The sequence below is a fragment of the Anguilla anguilla genome, chromosome 10 (assembly GCF_013347855.1).
Source record: "Anguilla anguilla isolate fAngAng1 chromosome 10, fAngAng1.pri, whole genome shotgun sequence".
In the NCBI taxonomy this organism is placed as follows: Eukaryota; Metazoa; Chordata; class Actinopteri; order Anguilliformes; family Anguillidae; genus Anguilla; species Anguilla anguilla.
This window is the reverse complement of record NC_049210.1, coordinates 2,773,693-2,784,915: the sequence shown is the minus strand read 5'-3', so window position 1 is coordinate 2,784,915 and position 11,223 is coordinate 2,773,693. Positions and strand designations below refer to the sequence as shown.

Here is an 11,223-nt window from a genome sequence, read left to right as displayed (position 1 = left end):
GCCATTCACGGACACAATGAAAGTGGACATCCCCTTTAGCAAGCCGACATCAATGATTGTAAGTCAGGAAGACAAAACTATGATTATGGACTCAACAATGACAAACGCACCGATTCCAAATAACACAATTATAAATAATGGCGACAAATATTAAACCAATGGAATGGACGCTCAACAACGCACAGGCCAGTACGGATTAACCCGCTTCAGGATTCAATTACCAAGAATGCGGATTTTATAGACGCAAATACTGACAAGGAAATGTACATTTTTCGGATGCTATGGCCATCAAAGCCAAGGAAGTCAAAAACCGAAATGCAACACTGGTCGGGGAGTTTTTTGTAAGTGACAGCTGTCATGTCCGCAAACAATCACACAAACAAACGCTGGCGCACGGCCAACCAAACCCTGACGCGTAAATACGGCTCTGGTCTGTTGGAGCGACAACACATTGTGACCAAGAATGAGGAATCAATGCGAAAAAAAAAAAAATTAATAAAATTTGCAGGAAATCGAGGCAGAACCGGTTTTCAGAATGGAGTAATACTCCATCACAAGGATGGCATTGGCACAAGGTGAACCCAGACTCCCGCCCCCCCCACCCCACACTGGCAAAGGACGAAGGTCAGAGTGGAGATGTGTGCAATCTCACTTTGGGGGGGGGGGGGGGGGGGGGCACGAACCGGATGCTGCAAAGCTGTTAAAAGACCTTTATGGGCATCAAAAATGTCACTTGAAAAAATTTGGTCACTTACAAATTTTTTGTAGCGCATCCAAGTATCAACTCTTATAAAAAAAAAGAACTCCCACCTGCAGGTGGGGCTTTGACCCCCCCCCCCCCCCCCCCCCATCATGATCCCATCTCTATCCGCAACCCATCCCGCATCCATAACAGGGACAAAAGTGAAAAACACTTCACGCTCAAAGAGGACCGTCTGCTGCCATTTAAGAAAATAGGTCCCTGAACATTATCAGAGGGCTTTTTTTTGCTCAGACTTTTCTTGCAAAAGTTATGAGTCCCCGGTTTGAAGACACAGTGCATCCACCTGAGCCAATCAAACTTCATCATTTAAACCATTTAAATCATTTAAACTCTACTCCTTAGCCAACTGTCATCAAGATATGAACTGTATAATTTTTAGCAAACAATTTTTCAATAGTTATGTACACACATGTTTTGTATTTGATCTTGGATAACCCTACTTTTCATGGGGTTGTCATGTCTCAAAATTAACATTTTTGTTTTAACCTCAGTTGGCCAGATATAGTTTATGTTCCTTGTTGTTTACATTAGGAAATTAAAAAATATATATATAACACTGCAATTAAATGTTTGTTTGACATAAGTTACAATAACACACCGCCAATTTTTTTCAGAAGTGGCTTGTTGACGGAGAAAAAAAAGTTTGAGATAAAATGGATGCCGCCTCAAATGCATGCACATATTTGAAATATGGATGGCAGCTGAGATTAACAACAATTTGCCAATTACCAGGTGAATTATCACTCCCTTTAGACTTGCAGGAATTGAGATACGTAAGTGACCAGAAGGAAATAAGGGGACAGGAATGCCGGTTTTACCTGAGAGGGATGGACCGTTCTCTCCGGCTGGGTGTGGTTCAGCCATACAGCATAAATAAAATGCATGCACTGTGGATGCCTCAAACACGAACACACACACACACACAGCGCACAGGCTTCGGAATCTCTTACGCCGAGGAAAGATCTCAAGTCTTCAGGTAAAGCCGCGTTTCTTGCTCGCCGTCTTCGGCTGTCGTTTAGCGGACAGCTGCGCTCTGAACGTCTGCGATGTTCTCGCGGTGTCTGTCGCAATAGCACATGGACAGGTCATTAGGATGAATTTTTTTATTTTTTATTTCAAATTTCAAGGTTTAAGTTTCAAGTTTCCAAGTCAGGTTCAGAAGGCAGAACAGCGAGTGAGTGTAATTATACAATTATAATTACTGGCGGTTGTGACAGGATGATTTTATAGTTAATGTGAATAGAAGCCATGTATGGAAAGAAATAATTTTAAATTAAAATAAGCATGGACTATTTATTGATACGCTGAAGGATGGTCCGGAAACAAGGTATGAATTCAACCGTGAGGTAAAATGCTTAGAGGAATGAATTGGTAATAATTGGTAACATGTTGCCAGGTTGACGTTTTCAGTGGGTCATTCGTTCATATATGCGCAAAATTAACTTGTTGCACCTTCTATATTTGTGGTTGGTTTTGAGCGCGTGAGGGAGCCACACTTTATTTAAATATTGAAATGGAATGCGAGAGGGAAAGAATGGGTAAGACGGAGCGCAGGTGTCAGTACAGGTGAGAGGCTCACATCTCAGTAGGGTGAATTCTGTGGTGCGCTGGTCCACTCACCAGAAAGGACGTGCGGTGCATTAGAGAACATGCTTGCTGTGTAATATGTGAATATATTTTTGTCGCTTATTAGTACGCAAAATGACTCAATCTTAAATGACTTCATTCTTCTTCTTTTTAAAGAAAAACGTATCCCTGATTTGCTCGAAGGCCTTGCATTTTATAAGAACTTTATCTGCTCTTGTTCATATTTGGGGAAACCAAACGCATGGAGATGTGGTAAAAATATGTTTAAAAAAAAAAAATGCGTGATTTGTTCAGGATAAAAGCATACATGTGACATACGACAACGCTTTTACACAGTCTGCTTGTTCTCCTCTAAGACGTGAATGGAAACGTGTTGTGAACTAGGGGGGCTCTGCTCTTTTGTTTTTTTCAGAAATGAGGGGTTTTCTAGGTCTGCTGGTGTCCGCTATGTGCCTGTGTCTGCTGGGCCAGGCTTTTGCAGGTGAGTCAGTTCCGGAACACACCTGGGGGGAGGGGGGGGGGCGTGCCATGGTGACCGTCAAAAATGTGGGCTGTGCACGTTACCATGGCTAGCTTCTTTTTTTTTTTTTTTAGAAAAGTGCATCCGCTAAAAACACGAATCCGTCCAGAACCTTTCAGGTCCTTGATCAGAGATATTTTATTTATTACCTCTGTTAGATGTGTTCAGTTTGATTCACTGAAAATTCAATCACGGACGACTTTCTTTCAAGCTAAAAGCCCTGCTACACAATGTGCATTTTGACACAGTGTTTTCATCTACAGAAGAGAGCCTGGGAAGCAGATACATTCTGGATGCAGTAGAGGAGGCCAAGAGGCTGGTTGATGAGGCCTACAAATATTCCAGAGAAACGTAAGTACCTGAAGATGTACACTACATTAACCAAAAGTACACCTGACACCAAACACCAAACACCAAACACCAAACATCTCATTCTTTATGGGCATTGATGTGGAGTTGGTCCACCCTTTGCTGCTATAACAATCTCCACTCTTCTTGGAAGGCTTTATATTAGATTCTGGAGCATTTCTGCAGGGATTTGCTTCCATTAAACCAGAAAAGCATTATTGAGGTTAACAGGCCCAAGACGCACCAGCACAAGTCGTGTTTTTAGTATATCGTTCCCCCCCCCCCCACAGGAGCCTGGACAGGGTGCGGAGGAACACGGTGAGCGCGGCTAACAGGCTGCGGCTGATGAAGCAGCCGTTCGGCGAGACCAGGTCGGCGGTGCGCGCGGCGGACTACATGGAGAACGCGCTGAGGCTCATCCAGGAGAACGTGCACGCTCACGGACGCTACAGGCGCTCCCTCAACGCCACGGGTACGAGGCCCCACACACCGCCTGTCACACACACACACACAGAGGCTCACACACACACACACACGCACACACACATACACAGAGGCTCACACACACACACACACGCACACAGGCTCACGCACGAACGCGCTCTCACACGCACACACGCACACACGCATACACACACACGCACAGGCTCACACACACGCATACACACACACACATGCACACACGCACACGCACACACGCACACACGCACACACAAACACACGCAAACACACACAAACACACACACACACACACACACACATAAACACACACACTCACACACACACACACACACACACACAGGCTCACACACACACACACACACGCATACACACACAGGCTCACGCACGAACGCGCTCTCACACGCACACTCTTTGTGTCTCAGATCTTCTGACTACAGACGAGCTGAACACTCTAGCCCGCCTGACCGGCTGCTCTGCGAGGGTCCAGCCCCCCTCCTGCCGCACCACCGCACAGATCAACAAGTACAGGACGGCCACCAACGTCTGCAACAACCGGTAAGGCCGCCAAACCCTCCCCACCTAACGCTGACAAAACTCCCAGCGTTCCCATTGGCTGATGGCCAGTCATGGTCTGGCCAGTGCTTGAACTGAACTGGGATGGGCTCTTTCGCTTATATGAGTACGGGCACTTTTTTTTTATAGCGTAGCGCTACTACTGTTTAGCATTCCGGCATTCTGCAACTTCTCATAAGCTGAATTCACGGTCTACTCCCCCTCTACTCCTTAGCTTGACAAGGTGGAGCAGACTCAGCAAAATTAACTTTCCAAAAAAAAAAAAAAAAAAAAAAAAAAAAAAACCTTTTAAAAATTAGCTTGAAAAAAAATCACCCTTTCAAGGACATGCTTGGTAGAGATGCACTCGGGTAAAATGGTGGCGCTCAGTGCTAATGCTAACGCTAACAGTTTTCCCTTTTTTTTTGGCTCGCGTCCTTCGTCCCGACAGAAAAAACCCTCGCCTGGGAGCCTCCAACACCCCGCTCGCCCGCTGGCTGCCCCCACGGTACCAGGATGGCGTCTCCCTGCCCATTGCGTGGGACAGAGAGCTGGAAGTCAACGGAAGAGTTCTCCCGCTGGTACGATTCATTTACTTTTAGTAGCAATATCACTAGTGGTTGCAGTTGTAGTAATAGCATAGTAGTAGTAGTAGCAGCAGCAGCAGCGGTAGTAGTAGTAATAATAATAAATAATAAATAATTGTGGTAGTTTTACATGTACTGCCAGTCTTGAGCAAATTTTCACTACGGTCCGTTTTGCCGACTGTTTCTGTATTCTCTGAAAGAAATGATACATCAGAAAATGAAGAAGATGTCAAAGTTTGAAAGTGGAAACACTACATTCTTGGTCACCTCTTCTTGTTCCCCCCCCGCCCCCCCCCCCCCCCCCCCATCATTCCAGGTAAGGGAAGTGTCTAACCGCATCCTGAAAACGGCCAATGAGGATGTAGTGAGCGACAACATGTACACCCACTTGGTGACCATCTTCGGCCAGTGGACGGACCACGACCTGACCCTGACGCCCACGTCCCCCAGCATCCGCTCCTTCAGCAACGGCATCAACTGCGAGGAGTCCTGCGACCGCGCCGAGCCCTGCTTCCCCATCAAGGTAGGCGTCCGTCCCCCGCTGCTCACTTAGCGCGCTACGCTAACGCTCCCCAATCAGCGGCTCCAAGCCCTGCTGCTCACTTAGCGCGCTACGCTAACGCTCCCCAATCAGCGGCTCCGAGCCCTGCTGCTCACTTAGCGCGCTACGCTAACGCTCCCCAATCAGCCACTCTGAGCCCTGCTGCTCACTTAGTGCGCTACGCTAACGCTCCCCAATCAGCGGCTCCGAGCCCTGCTGCTCACTTAGCGCGCTACGCTAACGCTCCCCAATCAGCGGCTCCGAGCCCCGCTGCTCACTTAGCGCGCTACGCTAACGCTCCCCAATCAGCGGCTCCGAGCCCCGCTGCTCACTTAGCGCGCTACGCTAACGCTCCCCAATCAGCGGCTCCGAGCCCTGCTGCTCACTTAGCGCGCTACGATAACGCTTCCCAATCAGCGGCTCCGAGCCCCACGTTGCATACATTTTTTGGGGGGCCTCCGATTAAAGTAGATCAACAGGACAAAATAAAAAATTTGGTTTGTGGTGATGTCTGACATAAACCCCCCCCCCCCTTTCTGGAACCCAGATCCCGGACACGGACCCGCGCCACAGCCAGGCCGCCTGCATGCCCTTCCACCGCTCGGCCCCCGGCTGCGGGACGGGCAGCACGGGCTTCGTCTTCGGCGCGGGCAACGTGCGGCAGCAGATGAACACGCTGACGGCCTACCTGGACGCGGGGCAGGTGTACGGCTCCACCGACGCGCAGGCCCTGAGCCTGCGGGACCTGACCAACGACGGCGGCCTGCTGCGCGTCAACGAGCGCTACAGGGACGCCGACGGGCGCGAGCACCTGCCCTTCGGCACCATGCCCGCCAACATGTGCGCCACGCGCAACGCCATCCTCAACACCACCGGCCTGGAGGAGGTGCCCTGCTTCGTGGCAGGTAAAGGGGGCAAGGGGTGCCAGTTACTGCCGTTGCGTCTGCCGTGGGCAAAACAACCCGTGTACGGGGCGGAGTTACTCTCAAAAAAAAAAAAAAAAAAGGATGCGTTAATAATATCCTCCAACGCACTTTTTTTTTTTTGTGTCAAAGTTAACTAGTTTTCTGCTGCAAACATGCAACTGATGTGTTCCAAAGGGAGTCTATTTACTGCGACGCCGACGGTGTTTGAGAGCAACGCAAAATGTGCCGTCCTTAACTAGACGTGGACTCTTAAACACATCTATTTAGAGGGAGAGAGAAAATGGCATTGAACTGAACACCCCCGACCTGGGTGTGGATACAGAAAACCGTGTGCAGTCACAGCTAGCTGTGGATCAGTCACTGCTACGATAGGTGAAATCACCTAACAAGCAAATAGACTCCTGAGCGGGTATACGGACATGGCTAAAAGTCGGGTGAGCTGACCGAGGTGTCTCTTGTTGTTTTTTTTTTATTGCGCAGGTGATGGCCGTGTGATTGAGAACATCGCCCTGGGGTCCGTCCACACGCTGTTCCTGCGCGAACACAACCGCCTGGCGCGCGCCCTGCTGCAGCTCAACCCGCACTGGAGCAGCGAGACCCTGTACCAGGAGGCCCGCAAAATCATGGGCGCTTACTTCCAGGTAAAGCTCGCCCCCCACCCCCCCCCCCCCCCCCCCCCCACGCCACGCCACGCCGCCTCTCGCCTCTACACTCCCTCTGGAGTCCCACGTCATTAAGCTAACGTCACTCAGGAAATTAAACGCAGTTTAGTTAATTCAGTAGAACCCCTAGTGGAGCATGGGTTAATACCCACCTTCCCAAATGAATTACCGGCGCCACTCTCACCCGCAGGTGATCACATTCCGGGACTACCTGTTCTACATCGTGGGGCCGGACTACATGGCGCGATACCTGCCCGCTTACCCCGGCTACGACGAGAACGTGGACCCCAGCATCGCCAACGTCTTCGCCACCGCCGCCTTCCGATTCGCCCACATGGCCATCCAGCCCTTCATCTTCAGGCTCGACGAGAACTACAGCGAAAACCCAGCGCACCCCAGTGTGCTGCTGCACAAGGCCTTCTTCACCCCCTGGCGGCTCCTTTTTGAAGGTACGTTTACGTTTTTTTTTTGGGGGGGGGGGGGGGGGCAGCATTAGGACCGCAACAAAAAAAAGTCACATTAGAACAGAGGTGTCCAACCCTTGCTCCTGGGGATCTACAATCCCCGTAGGTTTTCATTCCAACTCTGTCCAACGAAGCACACCTCACTCAACGGCTAACCATACAACCGTCAACTCCAACCGTAGCAACGCACACCTCGTTCGACCGTTACAGATCTTGTTGAGCTAATACGTGGTAGAATAATTGATAGAATCGAGTGTGGGAACGGGGTTCGTTAGCACGTTAGCACTGCAACAGAACAAAAGCGGTCAGTTTGTCAGGTGTCCCAACAAAACTGGTCCCAACCAGTCTGGTGAGGTTCAGGGCAGCTTTTTTTGGGGGGCGGTCATGGTTGCGCTGACGGTGTCCTCACCCCCTCCCCCCCCCCAGGTGGTGTGGACCCCTTGCTCCGGGGCCTGGTGGGCCAGAGGGCCAAGCTCAACGTGCAGGACAAGCTGATGCACGAGGAACTGAGGAACAAGCTCTTCCAATTTAGCAGCAAACTGGCCCTAGACCTGGCCTCTTTGAACATGCAGCGGGGCCGGGACCATGGTCTGCCAGGTGAGGGCTCCTGACACATTCTCTCTCTCTATGTCTTTCTCTCTCTCTCTCTCTCTGTCTCTCTATGTCCCTCTCTCGCTATCTGTCTCTCTCTATGTCTCTCTCTCTCTCTGTCTCTTTCTCGCTATCTGTCTCTCCCTCTCTCTCTATGTCTCTTTCTCGCTATCTGTCTCTCTCTTTCTCTGTCTCTCTCTACATCTCTCTCTGTCTCTCTCTGTCTCTGTTCAATTGAATTAGCTTTATTTGCAGGACAAGTAAGCTTATTTGCTTACCCGCTGTGTGCCCTTCTCCTCCTCCTCCTCCTCCTCGCCCCCCCCCCCCCCGCCCCGCCCCGCCCCCTCCCCCCGACAGGGTACAACGCATGGCGCGGGTTCTGTGGCCTGTCCCGGCCGCAGAACGAGGAAGAGCTGGCGCAGGTGATGAACAACACGGTCATGGCCCGCAAGCTGATCGAGCTGTACGGGACGCCCGAAAACATCGACGTGTGGATGGGGGGCGTCGCAGAGCCCTTCGTGCACGGAGGCCGCGTGGGACCCCTCTTCGCCTGCATCATCGCCACCCAGTTCCAGAAGATCCGCCAGGGAGACAGGTGAGAGCTGCGCGCGCTCGTGTGTGTGTGTGTGCGTGTGTGTATGCGTGTGCACGTGTGTGTGCGCGAGTGTGAGAGTGTGCGTGCGTGTGTGTGTGTGTGCGCGAGTGTGAGAGTGTGCGTGCATGTGTGTGTGTGCGCGCGAGTGTGCGTGCGTGTGCATGAAAGCAGATAGGCCTGAATAATAATTTTTGTTTTTAACTGAACAAGAATAAGGGAATCCCATGTTTCCATGTTTAGTAATGTCAGATGTTGCCCAAGTAACACTGAATACCGCTCCTCAGGCTGTGGTGGCAGAAGGAGGGCGTGTTCACCAGCCAGCAGCGCGCCTCCCTCACCCGCACGTCCCTCGCCCGCATCATCTGCGACAACAGCGGCGTCACCGAGGTCCCCATCAACCCCTTCCTGTACCGGCCTCGCGGGGCCGGCTACGCGCGCTGCGAGGACATCCCGGCGTTCGACCTGACCCCCTGGCAGGAGAACCGTGAGTTTACCCCCCCGCGCCGCCCCCCCCCCCACGCCCCCCGTCCCCCGTCCCCTCCTCCTCAATGATCCTAATAGTCTGAGTAGGGTCACTTTCATGGACACACATGGACATTTAAAACCAGTGTTTGGCAACTCTTACAGTAAAAACCCCACATCCTTTTAGCCGGCGATTTTAGAAGAAGACTAAAACAATTCCAACTCTTCTTTTTGTCCTAAAAATAATTCAGAGGCACCACCACCTACGCCAGCCCCTGGACCGAGAGGACCACCTGGACCACCAGGTAAGACTGCCCCTCTGAAATCCTTTTTTTCTTCTGCACATTATTATTATTATTATTATTGCCACTGGAATCCATGCAGCTGTTCATGCCACTGCTGGTGGTAATACTACTACTGATAATACTACTACACCTTGCATTAGTAGTAATAGCAGCATTCATTAATGATTCATAATTAATGGTTCATAATTATTTGCGGTAATAATCATGCCATTTGAGCTGGAAAATACACTGCTGGTAGTTCTCTGTGTGTTATTACACTTTCTTTTATCCACTATGCTCGTGCATTTCATGTAATTTAGACCCCTTATTTACAGCATCAGACAGATAATTACATAATACATCTTCCTGCAAATCATGTTCCGAAGCTAAAGCTCAGGCTTATTAGATGTATTTACCTGATGTATATAGAACTTATTTATTAACCTTCATTTATACAGGGTAGGTTGTCTGAGCAAGCATGCTCTTTTGCAGCAACCCCGCCTCCCTCCCAAGTAGTTTGTTTTAAAGTTTATTTTACAATTATTTGGCAGATGCTTTCATCCAAAGCATGCTTGACCTGCATGTCTTTGGATTGTATGAGTATCATAACAAAATAGTAGGGTCATAACAATTAAGGATACAACAGGCCACTAACCCCCCCCACCCCCCTTCACCCCCCTCTCTGTATAGGTCCACAAGGGCCAGCTGGACCTGCGGGCCCCCCCGGCCCCCCCGGCCCCCCCAGCAACAGCACCAGCAGCCATTCGGCCTTCGCAGTGCGGCTGGGGTACAACAGCCCCAGCCCCAACCAGAAGATCGTCTTCCGCGAATCCATCTACAACGAGCAGGGCCACTACAGCACCAAGACGGGCGTCTTCACCTGCGTGGTGCCCGGCCTCTACATGTTCGACTTCCACGTCACGCTGCATGAGAACGCGGGCAGCGTCGACCTGCGCCGCAACGGGGCGCTCGTGTTCCACTCCTCCACCTCGCGGACCGACGGCTACATCACCGCGTCCGGCGGCACCATGATCCCCCTGCGCAAGGGCGACAAGGTGTGGCTGCAGGCCAACCTCGGGGGCAACGGGCTCACCGCCGACAGCTACTTCCTCGGGCACCTGCTCTACTAGGGGCCAGGCCACCTGAGCACCTGAGCACCTGACCGGGAGGACGAGCCCACCACCACCTCCCTACCCCACCCAGCCCGACCACCTGACCAGGAGGCTGACCCCACCACCCCCCCCCCCCCCCCCCCCCCTTCCGACCCCATCCTCGACCTCAGGGCCCACAATATGCATGGTGTGAGATCATCATTTTTTTCTCCTCTTCTTTCACTCATATTCTCCATTTTTTTCCCCCAATGTTTCCTCGCAGTTTGACTCCAAAGAAGGAGAGCAGAAATGTTGGCTTCCCTCACTAATGACTTTTTCTTTTTTTTAAAAAACAAGGTTTTTCAATGTCAGTTCTGAACATTTTATGTCAATGAATCTAAGTCAAAAATCAGAAACACAGTGTAACGGGTGTAGTCCAGTGTTATAATGATTTATGCATTATTTAATTTGTAAGAAAATAGGCAGGGTGTAGACTGATTGTTAAATATTAAATATTAATGCAGCACTGAAGTATTTAAGTAAGTAATTAAGTAAATACAGAGAATGATAAATTAATATTCTAAGGAAATTTATAGAAATTCCTTAGTTATAGAAAATGAAGATTTATTGTTTGTTTTTTTGTTTTGTTTTTTTTTTGGCTGATGCAAATTACCTGTTTTCTTTTTATGTTTCGTTGCTTAATAAAAATAATTTGTCATTTTGCATTAGAAAAATGTATACATATTTTTGAAGAATACAGTATATAGACGATAAATTGCACTGAAACG

General features: G+C 50.0%; 1 protein-coding gene across 1 annotated transcript; it reads left to right on the top strand.

The window, feature by feature from the left end:
* Nucleotides 1–1,643: 1,643 nt before the first annotated feature.
* On the top strand, nt 1,644–10,585 carry LOC118237172 (eosinophil peroxidase-like). The gene is made up of 15 exons (XM_035435641.1): nt 1,644–1,739; nt 2,763–2,831; nt 3,134–3,221; nt 3,509–3,690; nt 4,103–4,235; nt 4,684–4,813; nt 5,136–5,342; nt 5,908–6,265; nt 6,767–6,927; nt 7,139–7,397; nt 7,839–8,009; nt 8,361–8,598; nt 8,883–9,082; nt 9,312–9,365; nt 10,035–10,585. The coding sequence occupies exons 1-15, from the start codon at nt 1,646–1,648 to the stop codon at nt 10,472–10,474; spliced, it is 2,784 nt and encodes a 927-aa protein (XP_035291532.1). The 5' UTR covers nt 1,644–1,645; the 3' UTR covers nt 10,475–10,585.
* The last annotated feature ends 638 nt before the right edge of the window (nt 10,586–11,223 follow it).